The sequence below is a fragment of the Anopheles arabiensis genome, chromosome X (assembly GCF_016920715.1).
Source record: "Anopheles arabiensis isolate DONGOLA chromosome X, AaraD3, whole genome shotgun sequence".
In the NCBI taxonomy this organism is placed as follows: Eukaryota; Metazoa; Arthropoda; class Insecta; order Diptera; family Culicidae; genus Anopheles; species Anopheles arabiensis.
Window position 1 is genome coordinate 7,387,899 of NC_053519.1, and position 18,352 is coordinate 7,406,250.

General features: G+C 48.7%; 2 protein-coding genes across 3 annotated transcripts; one reads left to right on the forward strand and one right to left on the reverse strand.

Annotated features, from left to right (window-relative positions):
- Positions 1-552: 552 nt before the first annotated feature.
- On the forward strand, positions 553-3,510 carry LOC120906347 (glucose-induced degradation protein 4 homolog). 2 transcript variants are annotated; one of them, XR_005740076.1, is made up of 6 exons: positions 553-727; positions 2,054-2,221; positions 2,314-2,427; positions 2,513-2,631; positions 2,720-2,935; positions 3,023-3,510. XR_005740076.1 is itself a non-coding variant. In XM_040317940.1 (5 exons), exons 1-5 carry the CDS (start codon positions 581-583, stop codon positions 2,781-2,783), a joined length of 612 nt encoding a protein of 203 aa, XP_040173874.1. In that variant the 5' UTR covers positions 553-580; the 3' UTR covers positions 2,784-3,510. The 2 variants fall into 2 exon arrangements, 1 of the variants encoding a protein (XP_040173874.1); XM_040317940.1 differs by having other exon boundaries at positions 2,720-3,510.
- A 4,223-nt stretch (positions 3,511-7,733) lies between these two features.
- On the reverse strand, positions 7,734-16,031 carry LOC120906308 (alanine--glyoxylate aminotransferase 2-like). The gene is made up of 7 exons (XM_040317868.1): positions 15,630-16,031; positions 12,300-12,418; positions 11,445-11,679; positions 9,378-9,471; positions 9,088-9,290; positions 8,787-9,006; positions 7,734-8,690 (listed from the first exon to the last, which is right to left on the reverse strand). The coding sequence occupies exons 1-7, from the start codon at positions 15,692-15,694 to the stop codon at positions 8,151-8,153; spliced, it is 1,476 nt and encodes a 491-aa protein (XP_040173802.1). The 5' UTR covers positions 15,695-16,031; the 3' UTR covers positions 7,734-8,150.
- Positions 16,032-18,352: the final 2,321 nt, after the last annotated feature.

Below are 18,352 nucleotides of genomic sequence, written 5' to 3' on the forward strand. Positions count from 1 at the left end.
GCACGGTGCGGGTGCAGGGCTGGGGATCGGTGTGGAGGAAGCTGCCGGCAGCAGCAGCAGCAGCAGCTCGGTGCCGGACGAGCAAGCCAAGGGTGAGGAAACAGCAGCAGCAGCGACGACGGCGGCGACGACAACGATCCTAGCGGAAGGGGAAGGTGCCGATTCCGCCCTCGTGCCCGGCACAACCGCGCTCGACGCCGAGGAGCGAGTAACGCCGGAGGAGAAGGAGGAAGCGGAACCGAGGGGGCAGCGTGACCCGGCCGACGGTGACGGGAGTGGCCACGGTAACAGCGGCTCGGCCGAGCGGAAGCGCACCGGCGCCGACAGCAGCAGCACGTGCGGGTCAGACGGAGGAGGCGGGCGGGCGGCGGCGGCGGCTGCAGCGGCTGGTGGTAGCATCGCTGGTGGAGTAGCCGAGCGGCCGGACCGACTCGGACCGGACGGCGACAATCAGCCCGAACCGCACCGGCAGCAGGACCAGGCGGAGGAGGAGGACGGTGGAGACGCAGAGGAGGGAAGCGAGCAAGAGGAAGCGGCACGAGGGCAGCAGCAGCCGGGCCGGGACGCCAGCGCCAGCAGCATGCCTGTGCGGGTGGATATAGTGCCGCCGCCGCCGAACAACTCCAAACAGCTCGGCGTCACCAAATCGCTCCTCTACAATGGTTCCAAGTTTCGCGGCTCCCAGAAATCGAAGGGCAACGCGTACGAGGTGGAAGTGGTGCTGCAGGTAAGCAGAGGGTGCAGGTCGCACCAAAGGGTACTGCGACGAACGGAGCAGTGGTGGGAGCTCGGAATCGGACCTACCCGATTTCGATGCCGTGTTCGGAATTAATTCCGGAGCCGATTCCGAAGCCGATTCCGAAGTTGACTCCGGAGCCGATTCAGAAGTCGGCTTCGGAATCGAATCCGCGGTCAGAATCGGCTCCCGAATCGCAATTAGCCCCGACAACGGAATCAGGATTAACTCCAGGAATGGAATTAGTTCCAGAATGAGAATCAGTTCTTGAATAAGAAGTTTCCGAAGCGAAATCAGTCCGGGAATCTCCATGAGAATGGATCGTTTCCAAGTCAATTTTGATTCTTTGCGGCTATCAATACGTAGCATCATTGGACCCAAACGCCATTTCTTATGGAGATGCCGAAACTGACTTCGTTTCAAAGCCGATTCTGATTTTGGAGCCAATTACGATTCTAGTGCCGATTTCGATCCCGGAACCGATCCCGGAACCGATTCCGGAACCAATTCCAGAACCGATTTCGGAACCAATTCCGAAGCCGATTCCGAAGCCAATTTCGGAGCCGATTCCGGAACTAATTCCGGAGCCGATTTCGATTCCGGAACCAAAACCGGAGCTGATGCCGGAACCAACTCCAGAACCAATTCCAGAACCGATTTCGGATCCAATTCCGAAGCCGATTCCGGAGCCAATTCCGGAGCCGATTCCGGAGCCGATTCCGGAACTAATTCCGGAGCCGATTTCGATTCCGGAACCAAAACCGGAGCCGATGCCGGAACCAACTCCAGAACCAATTCCAGAACCGATTTCGGATCCAATTCCGATTCCGGAGCCAATTCCGGAGCCGATTTCAGAACCAATTCCGAAACAAATTTCGGAGTATATTCCGAAACCAATTTCGGAGCCGATTCCGATTCTAGAGTCGATTTTGTTTCTGGAACCGATTCCGAATCCGATTCTGGTACCAATTCTGGAGCCGATTCCGGAACCGGTTCTGGAGTCGATTCCGGAGCCAATTCCGGGGCCGATTTCAGAACCAATTCCGAAACAAATTTCGGAGTATATTCCGAAACCAATTTCGGAGCCGATTCCGATTCCGGAATCAATTCCGAATCCAGAGCTGATTCCGGAGCCGATTTCGGAGCTAATTCCGGGAACTGAGTCCGGATCTACTTCTCCCGAATCGATTCCAGAAAACTTAGCCGAAATCGATTCCGACAAAAACTTCAGTTTTTCCCAAAATTTTATATTTTTCATCACTAGAACGGAGGCTAATTTCAAACCCCTTTTCTTTAATTTTTTTTACCCATTACCAGCACGTTGACGAAGCAAACTCTTATCTGTGCGGATATCTCAAAATCACCGGACTGACGTTCGAGTTTCCCACCCTGACGACCTTCTTCGATGGTGAAATTATCTCGAAAAAGTATCCCTTCCTGACGCGCAAATGGGACGCGGACGAGGATGTAGATAGAAAGCATTTTGTAAGTGTTTGTCCGTGTGTGTGTGTGTGTGTGCGCGCAATCGGTAACGGACGGTTGGCATTTGATGTTTTTCTTTGCACTTGCATTTGCAGGGAAAATTTGCTGCCTTCAGCGAGTACCAGAAGACGTTCAACTCGGACGACTTCGACTACGACGCGCTAGCGAAGAGTGACTACGTGTTTATGCGCTGGAAGGAACACTTTCTGGTAGGTGTTGCGCCTGGTGCTGGTGCACAGGCGGGAAGGAAAGGGGTTTTCGGCTTACGTTTCATTCTGTTTCATCCCCAACCAGGTACCTGATCACAAGATAAAGAACATCAACGGTGCGTCGTTCGCCGGGTTCTACTACATCTGCTTCCAGAAATCGCAAGCCGTTATGGAGGGCTACTACTATCATCGCTCCTCCGAATGGTAGGCAACGCTGCTCTGGTTTGTGTGTCCTGTCTCCCCCTTTCACTGACTCGCCTAGTTTTTTTCTCGCCAACTATCCCGCCCACAGGTACCAGTCGCTAACGCTGCAGCACGTGGCCGAATCCTGTATTCAAATTTACGAGTTTAGATAATTTCCCGTCGTCCCCCTGCAGCCGAACGGGAGGATGAGAGTGCTGGTGTGGTGATGGTGGTGGTGGTTGACAATGCAGCATGGTCGTCGCCAGTTGCCGGTGGGTGCGGGTGGGGTAAAGGGAAACCCCACAAGCCGGGGGTTTTCTTACCAGTAAGTGACGCTAACCACACACACACACTCGTACACGTTGCTAGATTTTGAGTGTTTTTTTCTTTTTTTTTCTTCTTACGTTTTAAGCCACAGTATGGCAATTGCGACGGAATGCGTCCAAAACATAGCTATTAGCATCTAAAACACGCAACAAATTACCGACAACGAAATGCCGGACGTCGTGCTGGCCGGAAGGATTAGCCTATTAGCGAGACGGAACAGAGGGAGGGGAGGGGGGAGGGGGAGAAAGTTAGTGAGAAAACGGATGGTTCAATTAAAATTAGCACAACGAACAATAACAGCCAACACATTTTTGACCACCCACACACACGAAAAATCAAAACAAAAATCGTAACGCAAGATAACAAAACGTAACGAAGGCGGCAAAAGGAAAAAAAGGATAGGACTGTTTATTTTTCAATTATATAATTATTTGAATTTTAAAAGAATTTCCGCTCATTGCTAACTTTATGTACGTTAGTTATGTATAACAAATATCCTTTTTTTTTAAAGAAGAAGCTATTACTAAATTATATCTACTGGGCATACCGGTAAGTGTGGTTGCCTGTTCTGTGTGAGTGAGTGTATTTGTGTGTTGAAATTTCTACATGTTTTTCCTTACAAAATAATGAACAGACACAAGCTTACATATTTCAGGCAATATTTTGCAGGGAACCAGTTTATACTCATTCACACACACACACACACACACACACACACACACACACACACACACACACACACACACACACACACACACACACACACACACACACACACACACACACACACACACACACACACACACACACACACACACACACACACACACACACACACACACACACACACATTACAGGGTTTTCCAGGAGTTCTAATAGCTGAGGGACACTTTATTGACTTTCTTTCGTGAAATGAACTCAATGTAATGGGAATTGGAATCTAGCATCAATTGGATCTCTCTCTAGGACAAATCCAACTGGAATTTCCAACGCGCCAGTCCAATAAGGGTGCCATAGAGTCCAATTTCCAACATATGAAATTCACTTCCAATAGGACAGAATCAAGGAAGTGTCCCACAACTATGAGAACCCCTGGAAAACTCTGTATAGAAAGGATTAGGGAGTTTTCGATTTTACGGGTTGCGTTGATATTACATTATACCGTTGCCCGTCAAGGGTTGTAATTGTTCATTAATTGCTTGCTGCTCTTTGGATTTTTGCTTCATTTTGTCGAAAACAAATTCTCGCCGACCCTTCTTCAGAGTGGTCAGAGCTATCGTTCACAAGGCAATGCGGCGTGTGCTTGTGTGTGTGTGTGTGTGACAGCGTGCGGGAGTCAATGTACAGATAAGACAGTTTAAGAAGACATTAAACCATATAACAAACGCCCGAAAGCTGTGCCCGGGCGAGGAGAAAGCTCCGATACACGCAATAGCTACTAGTTGTATTGTAATGTCCTAATCTGCCTCCTGCACAATAATCATGCAGTGAAACCCGAACATAGCAACAGCAGCAAACAAACAAACAAACAAGAAAAAGACAAATGAAAAAGATGAATTCAAATGTAATTAAACGCAGTTATAACCAAGTGTTTTTCCCCCATTTTACCATGTTAATATTAATAGAAAGCCACCCCCCCCCCCCCCCCAAACAACAGCAACAAAAACCCAAACGGCACACACTTCAGAACAAAGGTAAAGGAGCATGGGGCATAGTTGACTCAAGGCACACGTAACGCGTATTGAGCCAATAAAGCAAAGTAAATAGTATAACTCTTTAAAAAAAGACTGTAACGGAAGAAAAACACGTGCTGTGGTGTGGCGTGGAGTGTCGCTCTCTTTCTATCTCTCTCTCTCTCTCTCTCTGAGTGTATGTGTCCTGGAGTGGGCCAGAGGCGGACACACTAGCAGGTTGTAGAAAGTAAGCGATAACAAACAAATAATAAAACAAAAAGCAAATAAAACTACGAGAGAAGACGCACCCAGGCTAGCCTAATGTACATTGCAGCGGGGCCAGCTGCTGCGCAAAAATGTGCGCACTTAACAATCGCGCCCCCCCTTGACTTGACTTATCGAACGGGTCAGCCCGCTCACAATCGTCTGGCCGAAAAGGTCAAGCAATCGCCTGCCTGTACCGCTAGCGCAATCAGGTAGGGCGGCGGCAAACGGGCAAACGCCATGCGAGACGCGAGATAAGACGCGCACAAACCCAACCGTTTGCAGATATTTAGAAGAGCAATATTGAGGCGGCGATGGTGTAGGAATTTGGTTGTTAGCACGTGTACATCCTTCGTTTTTTAGGGTCGTTGTTTTCCAACCAACCATCCAAGGTAACTGCGACGCAAAATGGTGATGCCCCCGCATACAGTTGGACGCACAGCAGCAATTCCGTTCGTGTCGCTTTCGGGGCGGCTCTGCACGATGAGTCCTCCCCAACCCTCCCCCAAAACAAGGCGAGATAAAGACTTGATTGTTGTATGTGGACATAGACACCAACCAAAAAAAAAAAAAAAACTAAGATGAATGATCTTACATAATCGCAAGTGTAGCAGTTACCGTGCTGGAGATTGTGTGTATGTGTGTGTGTGCTTTCTTCGTTCTATTCGTTCTCTATAAATAGGCCCGGGGCGGGGTGAACAACCTCTTTGCAACAGAACAGTGAAATTTACGTTGACTAAAAGCTAGGCTCCTCTCGTTAATGGCGCTTTACTATATTTTTGCTGTTATGCTGTGTGCCTCCCATCTCCCAATCAAGCAAAGAATGTGACGTATGCTTACTTGAAGAAGAAAAAAAAAAACATTACTGAAATGTGTATTCTCATCATCTGGTACTAAAAAACAAAACAAAAACAATGGCCAATGAGATTCGGTTTGAGGGATGAAACACGATGTTGTGGACTGTTTTGAGACGGAAGAGATACTGTAAAGAAATATATACATATTGATATAAACAGAAGCAGTAAGCGAACTACCCGCCTTTGGAGTTGTCGTGTTTTTTTGAAATAAAAATTCTGCTGTACAGAATGTACGATTCACGCCCAATGTTTCTCCTACGGTTAGGGTCCTGGTGTAGGTGTAGGAATGTATTCCAAGTACTTTAGAACTTAGTAGTTTGTGTAGGGACAATCCATTTCTAACAATGCGTCTCGAGAATGTTTGTGATACTTCGGTGCAAGTACTATTGCTCCTAACAATCCCTGACAAGGAATTGTCAGAAATTGCTTTGGCTCGCTGTCGTCCCGAGGTTCTAGACCGGTCAGAGTTCACATCTCTGTTGGTCCTCCGGGTGTTGCAATGTCTCAAAGTCCTCTGGGACTCGGAATTTGTTTAAAGGTTATAGTGTTGGGATATATTCTCGAGACGGATTGTTTGAAAGGAAGCATCCGTAGTTCGTCTAGAGCTCCTCTGATGAATCTGAGCTGGACTTCTAAGCAATTTTTGAAGTATAGGAACATCAACGCCTCCCTCACTAATGCGTCTCGAGCATGCATTACAGATGTCGATGTCTCAGGTTCGTCCAAAGTAATCTGAATGTCTCATAATCCTCTAAAATTCATCAAAAAGTTTGTGGAGATCAAGGTGCAAGGATCTTTCCTTTCTAACAATGCGCCTTGGGAATATCACCCAAGTTCATCTAGAGCTCATACGATACTTGCAATGCGTCTCTAGAGAACATTTCATATGTCGATGTCTCAGGTTCGTCCAAAGGCCCTTTGATCGTTTAGGATTCACGTCCTTAATGTAGTAGTCTGGATGTAGGAATGTCTCATAATCCTCTAGAATTCATCAACAAGTTTGTGGCGTCGCGAGAATGCATTGCAGATGTTGATGCCTCAGGTTCATCCAAAGTAATCTGAATGTCTCATAATCCTCTAAAATTTATCAAAAAGTTTGGTGAGATCAATGTGCAGGGATGTTTCTTTTCTAACAATGCGCCTTAGGAATATCACCCAAGTTCATCTAGAACTCATCCGAAACTTGCAATGCATCTGGAGAGAACATTTCGATTGTCGATGTCTCAGGTTCGTCCAAAGGCCCTATGGCCGTTTAGGATTCACGTCCCTAATGTAGTAATCTGAATGCAGGAATGTCTCATAATCCTCTAGAATTCATCAACAAGTTTGTGGAGATCAAAGTGCAGGGATGTTTCCTTTCTAACAATGCGTCTCGGGAATATATCCCAAGTTCGTCTAGAGCTCATCCGATACTTGCAATGCGACGCGAAAATGCATTGCAGATGTTGATGTCTTTGGTTCCTCCAAAGACCCTAGGAGCAATCAGGATGTAGGAATGTCGCAAAATCCTTTAGAACTCATATATTTGTGGAGGTTTCTTTTCGAACAATGGGTCTGGGGAATATATCCCAAGTTCATCTAGGGCTCCTCAGATACTTCTTAGAAAAGAGTTTTTAGGAATATGGATGGCGCCCTGAACAATGCGTCTCGAGAATACATTGTAGATCTGGATGTCTGAAGTTCACCAGGGTGTTGGTTCCTGGTGATCCTTAAGGTGCGTCAATATATCAAAATCTTCGAAATTTCAATAGTTGGTGGAGTTCATAACAAAGAAAAATTCAAGCAAAAAAAAAAAAAACTAAATGGAATAATGGTAGTAATACCTTGTAGTAAGCACCATTCCTTCTATAAACACTGCATCCCGATGATAGTCGCTGCTGATGTCCATATCGCAAGCTAAAACCGTTCCTATATCCCATGCCTATACCTTACGAACTTGGAAATCGTACAGCAAGAGAATCAGAAAGGTCTACTCAAGGTAGTAACGACAGCTGCAATCATATATTCAATTGGAACAGCTCCTTTACAGGCAGCGTAAATATATTTATCGCATCATTTCACCGCTACTGTCTCCCAGCTTCTAGCCGACTTACTCTATTGCATTGATTACAACTATCATTCCTCCCTCCTTAGCAGACGAAGGCAATTGGATTGGGTTTGCTCGCTTTAAATCTCTCCCTCTCTTTCTCTAAAAACTTTAAATGACAGCAAAGTGTGCCCCCTCCCCACGCCTGCCGGTAGTGTGCGAGGACGCGAAGGAGGGCTTTATAATGTAATTCTTATTTTTAAAACAAATAAGTGTCTCCCCCCCCCCTAGCATCGTGCGCAGTTGTTCCACCAGCCGAAAGCAAGTGCTGCTGGCTCCGGTGTTGATCGGGGCTGCTTGCGCTTGATCGGTGGCAGATCTGCTTTGCTCCGTTCAGATTGACTTGATGAGTGTTGACGTATCGCGCTGGCCGCGGCTGATCGGGCTCGGCTGAAGGATGCCACCGGTCGCTAGTGGATGGGTTACGCGAACCGGCGCGTTTGCCACTTCCGGCGCTGCTGCGCTCGATTCCTTCTGCTGCTGCTGCTCCAGGTAGGTGAGACACTCGCGGATGGCGTACAGGAACTCGTCCGCATTCTCCGCGGTAAACACCATCGGCGGCTTCAGCTTGACCACGTTGTCGTCCGGCCCGTCGCTGCTCACCAGTATCCGGTGGACTGTTTTCATCCGCTCGACCACCGCCTTGGCGGCGCGGGTCGCCGGCAGCCGGCGCTGCCGGTCCGCCACCAGTTCGATGCCCACGAACAGGCCGGTGCCGCGCACATCGCCCACCAGCTGATACTCGTACGCCAGGGCCCGCGACTGCTCCAGCAGGTAGCGGCCGACGCGCAGCGCGTTCTCCTGCAGCCGCTCCTCGTCGATCACGCGCATGACCGCGTTCGCGATCGCGCACGACACCGGATTGCCACCGTACTGTAAATGATGGCGGAAAACGACATGCATCAGCAAACAGCAACAGAACAGTCATTCCTTCTCCAACAAAGCAAAACAAAAAAAAGTGAAGCATACCGTGTTGAAGTAGCAGACGCCGGTGGCGGCAAAGCTTTCCGCAATCTCGGGCGTAGTGACGACCGCCCCGACCGGATGCCCGTTGCCCATCGGTTTCGCCACCGTCACGATGTCCGGCACGATGCCGTGCGGCTCGAACGCCCAGTAGTGCGTGCCGATCCGCCCGAAGCCGACCTGCACCTCGTCCGCGATCGTTACGCCACCGGCCTTGCGTACCGCGCTGTGAAAGAACGCAACCCGGCTTCATCAATCAAGTTGTCCGCGCACGTGGCTGCTGGCACGTGGCCGTGGCCGTACTTACTCGTACACCTTCTGGAAGTAGCCGGCCGGCGGTATGATCTGCCCGCCGCAGCTCTGCAAACTCTCCGCAATGAAGGCGGCCACACCGGCCGGGCTGCGGTCCAGCAGCCGCTGCACCTCGTCCGCGTACAGCTGGCCCAGGTCGGTACCGTCCGGATAGTCACAGTCGCGGTACTTGCCCCGGTACACGTCCGGGCACGGTGCCTACAAGGCGGGACGGGGGGGGGGGAATAGTGCAATGAGGTTGTGTGTTTTGGCAAAAAAAAAAACCCCGGCGGCCCATTTACTTACCACGTGCACAAAGTCGGGCTTCGGGTCGCCGCCCGGTTGGTTGAATTTGTACGGCGAGATGTCCATCACGGCCGAGACGTGACCGTGGTAGGCACTGCAAGAACAACGGGGGACCATATTGTTAGAATTGTATTTTCTTTGGGGAGCAAAACCGGAAGGAACGGAACTAGATCCTTGGAGTGGATACTGCTGGTTAATTATAGGGGTTTTCATAAAAAAGTAAACTATTTGCTTCACGAATTTGACTCATAACAAAACTATTTGTAGAATATCTTGAGATTAAACTAATTGTAGCCTTTTGTAGCAAAATCGCTTCGAACCGTTTGTGATCGAACCGTGTGAGAAAGTCTTTACCATCCAGAGATAGTTAGCTTCCGTCGCTTATGCTGAAGAACTATTGCCCAGACGACTTATGCCATTTGAATCCAATAGGACTCCCAAAACAACTCCTTACGGAAGTTGTTAACGAACCAAACAAATGCAAAAGTAAAACAAAAAGACTGATAGCGCCATCTGACTGTGGAGTCAGTGTGATATGTGGCTTGGTAGACTTTTCTCATGGTTTCGAAAGTCTTTACTGTTTCGTTTAGGCAATAGTAGTAATGAAGCGCTAGAGCTAGGCCACCGGTACGAATTGTGGGTTGACAATACCAAATGGATGATGTTTAAAATAGACCTACAATTTACAAGATATGCCTGACGGTCAGTAGTATGCTACCCATGTATATTTGACTGAAATGATCGATTTCAACTAGGGTTTCTGGGAAGGTTAGGATACTATTTAGGTTATGATTATCGGTAGATTGTCGCAACACCGTGCAGCAAAAAAGGGATAGCATTACAAGGAAAGGACAAAAAGCTTTCAAATTTGTTGTTGTCATTGGGATTTAATTGATTAAAGAATCATGATGGGAACTGAAAGAATTTGATTGTAGCTTGATCTGTGTTGCTTGCTAAAAAAAACTATTTTACAGTATTTTTTTGTTTCCCAAGATCAAACGATCCATCGAAGGATCGGAATGACTCTACCAGGATCGGTAGGACATTCCCATCACTAATGGGAAGGTGAAAAACTAGTGATGGGTAAAATTGGTTAAAATCTAGGGTCGACCCCGATCTGACTCCGGTAATTTTAAAACAGACTCCGGAAGGTAGGTCCGCTCAGCATTATCCGGAGTTGTCCGGAGTCGGTCTTCAAAACAAAGGTCTGTATACGACGTCCAAGTGAAAAACAAAAAAAAACACAACGAAATGAAAGGCCTGATAACGAGCTCATTGTACCGGACAGCTCCAGTTAACTTCGATCGACTTCGATGCCTCCGATCGACTCCGGACAACTCCGGGGTGACTACGGACGACTCTGGACGATTCCGGATGACTCCGGACGACACTGACCCAGACGACTCCCGAGTCAGCATCGGACTAAGAATAGTCGGAGTCGGATCGGAGTCGTGAGTGCGCTTCAGAAGTGCATCCGTTAAAACGTTATAATATGACGACTATTGTAACATATTACAACTAATGACATTATTGTAACGCATATTCAAGGCTCTAAATTAAGTATTTTGCATACTCGTTTGCTACAAAAATATGAATGTTAGTTCCAATGTCCACAGGACGATGTGTGGTTTAAACTGATGAAATGTGTGTGCTCTTCTTCTTCTTCTTCTTCTTCTTCTTCTTCTTCTTCTTCTTCTTCTTTTATTTGGCGTAACGTCCTACGCGGACATACATGCCGGCCTATACAGGCCCTTCGAGACTTAATTCATTACCATACAGCCGGATATAGTCAAATCTTTGTTACGGGGAGACGGTCCCATGTTAGCTTAGAACCCATGACGGGCATGTTATTAAGTCGTACGAGTTGACGACTGTACCACGGGACCGCGTGTGTGTTGTATCGCAAAATTGTTACAAGAGTTACCGATTGGAAATTAACAGCTAGTAAGCATTTTTGGGAATTAAAAAATGATGACCCTGGTTTCAATTCCTGGCGGTCCTTACTCATCACGAAGTTTTTCTCTTTTCTAAGGCAGCTAAGGACGACCCTGGGCGTTGGATACTTACTGGTCGAGCGTGATCACCTCGTGCCGGCCGGTGTGCTGGCGGGCGAGCCGCAGCGCCAGATCGTTCGCCTCCGAGCCGGAGTTGACGAAGTAGCAGACGGACAGGTTGCCGGGCATCTTTGCCGCGAGCGTTTGGGCGCACTGGACGAGCTCGTCGTGCAGGAAGCGGTTGTTGGTCGACAGGGTGGCCAGCTGGCGCGTCCCGGCCTCCACCACCTTCGGATGGCAGTGTCCAACTGTGGGGCGGGAAAGGGTGGGTGGGAGAAAACAAGAGAAAGGAGGACCTCGATCACTATCCATTTGCTGTGCTGTTGTTAGTTGCTTTTAGTCTTGTTTTAGAAATTCCCAGATATTGGAATTGCCTCGGACCACTTCAAAGCTGCCGTTGGTGGATTTTGAGCCATTTTGAAAGAGCGAGAGAGAGAGAGAGAGAGAGAGAGAGAGAGAGAGAGAGAGAGAGAGCGTTTGTCCACGTGAAGGTCCCTTTTTTATTGTTGGACGATGTTGAAGAGCCGTGTTCTTTCCGTGTTGCACCACAAATAGCCGCCGCTGGTCGCGATAACCCACTGGGGTGCCGCCCGGTCTGACCGATAAGCATTCGCTCCCCTCCTTCCCTCCGGTTTGACGTCAAATGTGTGGAGAGAGAAAGATGACCTCGTTGCGCTGTTTACTGATTCGTGATCCGTGCGGCTCGATAAGAGTACCCCACCATTCGGTCGTCCCTTTCGGGGGGGGGGGGGGGTTTGCTCACGCGATTAGCAGCCACTAAGCAGCACGTGAACAACCCGTGCGTGGTTTGAGCAAGCAACCCTCTTCTAGGATGGTTTTAGGGATCACCCGTCACCCTGCCACTCACCGTGCGCGACGTTGTTGATGCAGTCGAGGTACCGGGCACCCTGCTCGTCGTACATGTACTGGCCCTGGCCGCGCACTATCTTCAGCGGATCGGAGCGATAGAACAGCTGGCAGGATTTGCTGTGCGGAGAGAGAGAGAGATAGAGAGAGAGGTATAGATTAGTAGGTGAGCGGTTGTGGATGAGGCGCACGTGATCTCCTAGCGGGTGTAGGTCCTCGTACTACACAGCAGCTGCCTGGCTGCCAGCCAACCGCCAAACTCAATGATGATGCATCTTTTTGCTGTGTGTGTGTGTTGCTATTATCATCGGGATTAATGCTGCATATTTACACGTAACATCTCCTCCTTCTCTCCCCCCTTGTCATGCCGCTGGCGCGTGCCAGTTTCGTGCAAGCGCTTGCAAGCGTAGTCAAGTGTGCAAAAACAAGCTAATCTAGTGCACTTGCTGGATGCCGCTTGATGTCATCTCCATCATTCATCGGATCATCCTTAACAAGCTCAACAAACGCAAACGCGGTGAAAAAAAAAAAATCGCACAAACAACTCGCCATTCGCACGAGTTTGGTGTTGTCGTTGTGCGGACGACCCCAAAACAAACAATTCAATTAAAGGGGGAAAAAAACGGAGGCATGTAAAATCCCCGCCGTAGTGTGGTGTAGTTTGCGCCGCGGCGGGTCGCCACCATCCTCCATTGTTGGTATTGCTACAATCCTGTTTTTGTATTCTATTGCTTTTGTTGTTGTTTATTTAAGCACTGGCAGCCTGTTGAGGAATAAAAATAATTTCACAAGGCGAGTCGAGTACGCGAGCGCGCGCGCGCGCTTATTCTCACGCCCTAAAACCGTCCGCCTGGCCCTGGCTTTGACCGTGAATTTTCGCGGTGTGTAGGGCGGTTTGTTTTGCCCGCGCTTGTTGGCAGAAGTGCTCCCCGAAAACGTTTTGCAGGGGGGGGGGGTGGAGCAAGCGAAACGGAAACATTCGTGTCACATGCATTTGTGTTTGACAGAACGAGAGAGACAGAGCGAGCGAGAGAGGTGTGACATTGGTATCACTTTCCCCTCCCTGATGCTGAGCCGTCTTCTTCCGCACGGGAGGCACGTGGCACGAAAGGATCGATTTGTATGGTTGGTTTATTTTTCTATTTTTTGGCAGACGACACCGCCTGACCTTATCAGGCCGGGTTGGGGGACCCAGTTAGACAACCAGAAAAACGGCGCTGCAAATCAGTCTACCGTCAGCCTGAGAGTGGACTAACCGGAAACGGAAAAACATAACGTCATCTCTCTCTCTTTCTCTCTCTCTCTCTCTCTCTCTCTCTCTCTCTCTCTCTCTTATTATCGGCTCCCTCATAAAATTCAAACTGGTATTACAATTTGACTAATTCCACCTATACGAGTTATTAAGCGAAGCACACAATGCATCTGTGAAAAGGCAATGCTGGTTACTGGCGACTCGCCACTCTGAAGCGTCTTTCTAGGCGCAGTCATACATTTATCAATTATTTCTTTATTTCATTGCCATTTGGTCCATTGCTAAAGGATAATTTGCTCCTCTTCAACAACACGAGCCGTACTTTCAGACCGCTTAGCTCAATGTCACTACTATTGATAGTCCTGTTACATTTGGGAAGTTGGAATTGTTCTGTCATTACATTTCATGACATTCACATTCTTCACTCTACTGTAATATCGGGCAGGGAATTCAAAAATGGAAACAAACAACTAAAACGTGGGAAGCATTTTTTAAATATTTTGATCTTTCCTTGCATTAATGTGACAATGGACCTTTGTTTACTTGGAAAGTTACCATAAATTCCTCTCGGTACAGAATCTACATACGGATTGTATTTTATCCATCCAACCGATTCCAATTCCATCTACCAAGTGTAATAGGTATAGGTATACCAATATTACAGCTATAGTCTGAGACTAGAATAAAAAGCAGAAACGATCAATGAGAAAATGCAGTCGTCAACTTGCACGACTGCACTCAGGACCGTCTTCCAATGCGCAGGACCGACTATCCTGAGTACTTCAACAAATCGCCGATGGACAAGTTCATTAGTGGCTTAAGAAGGTTCCCTAGGCCGAGTAAAGTTGTTGTGCCGAATTAGAAGTTTAGTGAGTTATCTATTCAATTAAGGTCTGATTAGTGGTACAGTTGTCAAGTGTGTGACATGTTCGGCAAAGGTTCTTAAAGCTGGTTCTGAAGCGAGACTTTTCTGCTATGGGAAAACCGAGCAAGCCCTGGAAGCACCCTACGCAATGTTGCTTTCAATAAAAAGCAGAGTTTGACGTACAGCAGGAACATAGTACATACATGCTATTCGTACGCTCTAGATGGGGTCCAGGAAAACCGCGGCTCGGTGATAAAGGATTTAGGTGTTTGGCACGACAATGGCCTCACATTCAGGTACCACTACGACTCTATAGTGAGCAGGGCGTGGAAAACGCTGGGTATGATCAAGCGTATGGCCTGCGAATTCTCCAATCCACTCTGACTGAAGGCTCTTTTCTGCTCGCTGGTGCGTCCTGTGCCCGGTAGCAGGTGCAGAGAGCATTCACCAGATTTGCTGCTAGCGGATTACTTGGGTGGCCTTGTGCATCCTTGCCCGGTTATGAGTCTAGGTGTCGGTTATTGGGTCTGGACTCCCTCGAAATCCGCCGCAAAAATGCTCAATCCTTATTAGTAGATTGCTCCACATTCCCCCTTCCTTATCAATTCCGTTACGCCGTTCTGCATGTGATCGAAACGATCCGTGCCTGGGTGCATTGTTTTCGTTTAACTCCTCATGTAACCTTTTTGATCTCAACATATCCCTATGCTACTATTATCATCATATGTTACTATTAATTTTTTTAATTCAGTAATTAGGTTTAAGATAGACTAATTAATATAGGATAGTTTAGGATAGCAGAGTTAGTAAGGACAATATGTGTAGCCTGTAAGGCAGACATATTGAATTGAATTGAATGTGTGAGTGCTAAGCGCAACACTAAAAAGGAGCCAAACAAGCTGCCAGAAACCACCAATTTGATGATGGGATACTTTAAAGCTGAAAGTGAGCTGCCAGCAGCCTGCAAGTGAATATTGGTTGCGCGAAAAAAAAATCGAATTGAAATGGAACCTGGGTTCAACGTGGTCAACGGCAATTGAGAACAATGGCAATTGTGAGCAAGCCAAACAGGTAGAATCTCGCAGCAGCTGCTCTCGGTGCGTAGACCACCTAAAAGCGACACTTTTTTTCTTACTGGGGAGAGCGCAGATAGGAGGTCATGGGGTCATTTAGGACATATTCGCACTCTTTTGAAAAAAAAAAAACACACTTACCCGATGTGTTTGTTTCGCAGTTTGATTGTGTCCGCTTTGGGCATCGTTTCGCACGCGTCCACCATGTTGAGGCTGTCTCGCTTGTCACCTGGTGTATCCCGAGGAAGGTCCCTTTGGAGCCCTGTTTTGGTGCTTTTTTTCTGCTCGTAAGACCGGCACACACACACACACACACACGCACACAATAACACACGTGCACAGGGAAAAATGGCGCCAAAAACAAAGGGAACTTCCCTTTTTTTTCCCCTGTTTTGTTTTGTTGAGCGACGTAACACGCACAAAACCAAACACACAGCACGCACACCAGCGACCGCGTGCGAGCTCGCGTCTGCCACTTCGGGTGGAGGGTGTGAGCTGGGGTGACAGCCAATGGCGCGTCTCTGCGCGACGTGCGGCGGATGATAACGTCAAACTGAGGAGTCGCAGCCACCGGGCAGCACTATTTGTACTCGCCAAAACGGCGAACGGCAGCCCCAGGCAGCCTCTCTTTCTCTCTCTCGCTCGCTCTCGCGCTCCGCTATTTTGCTCTCGGCCTAGAACCGCGCGCGCGGTAACTAGACCGATCTCGCACGGGGTACTGCGGCGAGGCGCGACCTCGGACCGCGCTCGTGTGTACCAAGCAACCCGCCCGCATGTCCGTCCTCCCGCTCCGGCGCGCTTTATCGCGTGCCGGCTCTCTCTGTCTCTCGCTCACTTAAGCGTGCGGAGCTTGTTTAGGGCATAAGGGATGGAGCGTTGGAGCTCCCGCTGGCGAACCAAAAAAGAAAACAAGGAATTCATCCCTTCAATCCCCCCCTCAACCCCCCCCCCCTTCCTCTTAGTGAGCCACTCCTTAAGGGCCGGTTTTGTGTTCCTTGCAGGCCTTGCACCACACTGGTCCGCTGGTGGGACTGGACTGGATCCACCGCGCACCCACCATCCGCGCCTCCCATTCCCAATTGGTCGTCACGGAAACGGCGCGCAGGACTTGCAGTGCCCCACCCTATTGTCAACGTTGCCTCTCTCTCTCTCTCTCTCCGAGCTCCAATCCTTCCCCAGACACAAGAATGATTGACAGGCGGCTCCGAGACGCGCTCGGGGCTTAAAACAGCGAAACAGCACACACAAAAAAAAGCCATAGATACCGAACCCACTTTTGAGGAAGCGAAGGGAGGGGTGGGGGGGGGGGCAGGAAAAGGTTACCCGCCGCTCCCTTATCAACACTTAAGCGCTACACTTGTTGTTTGACCAGCCCCGAGATTCCAAACGGTGGAGGCCAATGTGCAGCGGAAATGATGAGCCCCCACCTCCGACACCTCTCTCTCTCTCTATCTCTCTCTCTCTCGCTTCACAAAAGTCGGTTTAAAAGAACAAGTTTTCTGATAAGTTCTCAAACGATGGTGGCTGAGACACTCGGCAACTGGGCGCTCTCTGGCTGTCCCTCCACCTGTGCCTGATTGCCGCCATGATGCGGGACAAAAGCGACCAACAAAAAGAAGAAAAAAAAATGACACAAAAACGGCACAGGTCTCAATAGGTCAAATGTTGCGTCAGGACGACACCCCGTGATGTGGCTGCGATTAGACCGGTCCCGCTCACTGGGCTCCGATTATGGGATTAAGTCATCGGAGGCAGAGAGGCAATGTTTAATGAGACGTTAAAAATAGGTCCCCCACCACACTTCTGGTTGATAGTGCCGGTTCGGGTACGTCAGCAAACACAATCTGTGTCCTGACCCTAGGGGTCCTCTCCCCCCCCCCCCAGGCCGATTTATACGCACCGGGTGGTGGAGTCTGGAGGCTTGTTTTTTTTTGCGCGTTGCTATCTGGGCAGCGAAGGCAGGAGTCTCCGTGAAATACTACTCCGTCATCTTCAAATTCGCCGCCTCCCAACACGTCTGCAACAGGCGCGAGAAGAAGTGTCGTCGAACCGCGCAGCAGGGTCCGCAAATATCGCAAATCTACACCGCCAGAGAAAGAGAGAGAGAGAGAGAACGAGAGCAAATACACAATTGTGTTCAATCAACATTCATAAATCGTGAGATAAATAGGGCAACCAGCTCTAGTGCGCCTACTCGACACACACACATGTGTGGGGCTATCATTTCTCCCCCTGGGTAGGGGGATTAAGCACAGCTGCGCTTTGAGGAGGAGATAGAAGAGGAGAAAATAAAGACAGGGGGTGTACAAACACAGGGAGAGCACAAGGCGAACCAGGCAAATATTTTTGCTCGACACCCACAACAACACCATAATGCCCACAACACGCCTTCACACTCCCCAGATGACAGTGCACAATTTGCAACGGACAAATACGAATCTATCTGGGAGGGTCCCCCCCCTTCTTCGCGAATCTACTTCACAAAGTGCTGCGCTCCCTATCTGTATCTGTCCTCTGTCTAAATACTCTGGTGGAGGAGGAGATTTGCGAAAACCTCAGCCGCTTTGTTGTTTCTTCACACAACGTGTAGTTGTTGTTGTTATTGGTAGACGGAATGCATCTTTTTCTATTTTTTTATAGTCCTCTACACTCAAAACTCACCTTCCTGTTTATAATTGCTTGATGTTGGGGAGTAAAGACAAATTTGAAATTAGTACCCCGTCTATCTCTTCTCCTCTCTCTAATAGCACTACGCTAATAATAAGCAGACGCGCGCGCGTAGAGATATGATTTTATTTTATCAGATTCGATCGCACGCCCTGTTGAGCGATGGACGCGACCGCTCGCCACGGCACTGTTCGATC

Excerpts from the sequence above, each read along its gene's own strand:
- LOC120906347 (XM_040317940.1), top strand. The coding sequence starts at position 581 with ATGCCTGTGCGGGTGGATATAGTGCCGCCGCCGCCGAACAACTCCAAA. Across the intron at positions 2,428-2,512 it reads GCTGGAAGGAACACTTTCTG|GTACCTGATCACAAGATAAA; the intron begins GTAGGTGTTGCG and ends ATCCCCAACCAG. Across the intron at positions 2,632-2,719 it reads TATCATCGCTCCTCCGAATG|GTACCAGTCGCTAACGCTGC; the intron begins GTAGGCAACGCT and ends TCCCGCCCACAG.
- LOC120906308 (XM_040317868.1), bottom strand. The coding sequence starts at position 15,694 with ATGGTGGACGCGTGCGAAACGATGCCCAAAGCGGACACAATCAAACTG. Across the intron at positions 12,419-15,629 it reads CTGCGAAACAAACACATCGG|CAAATCCTGCCAGCTGTTCT; the intron begins GTAAGTGTGTTT and ends CTCTCCGCACAG. Across the intron at positions 9,007-9,087 it reads TACTTCCAGAAGGTGTACGA|CGCGGTACGCAAGGCCGGTG; the intron begins GTAAGTACGGCC and ends GTTCTTTCACAG.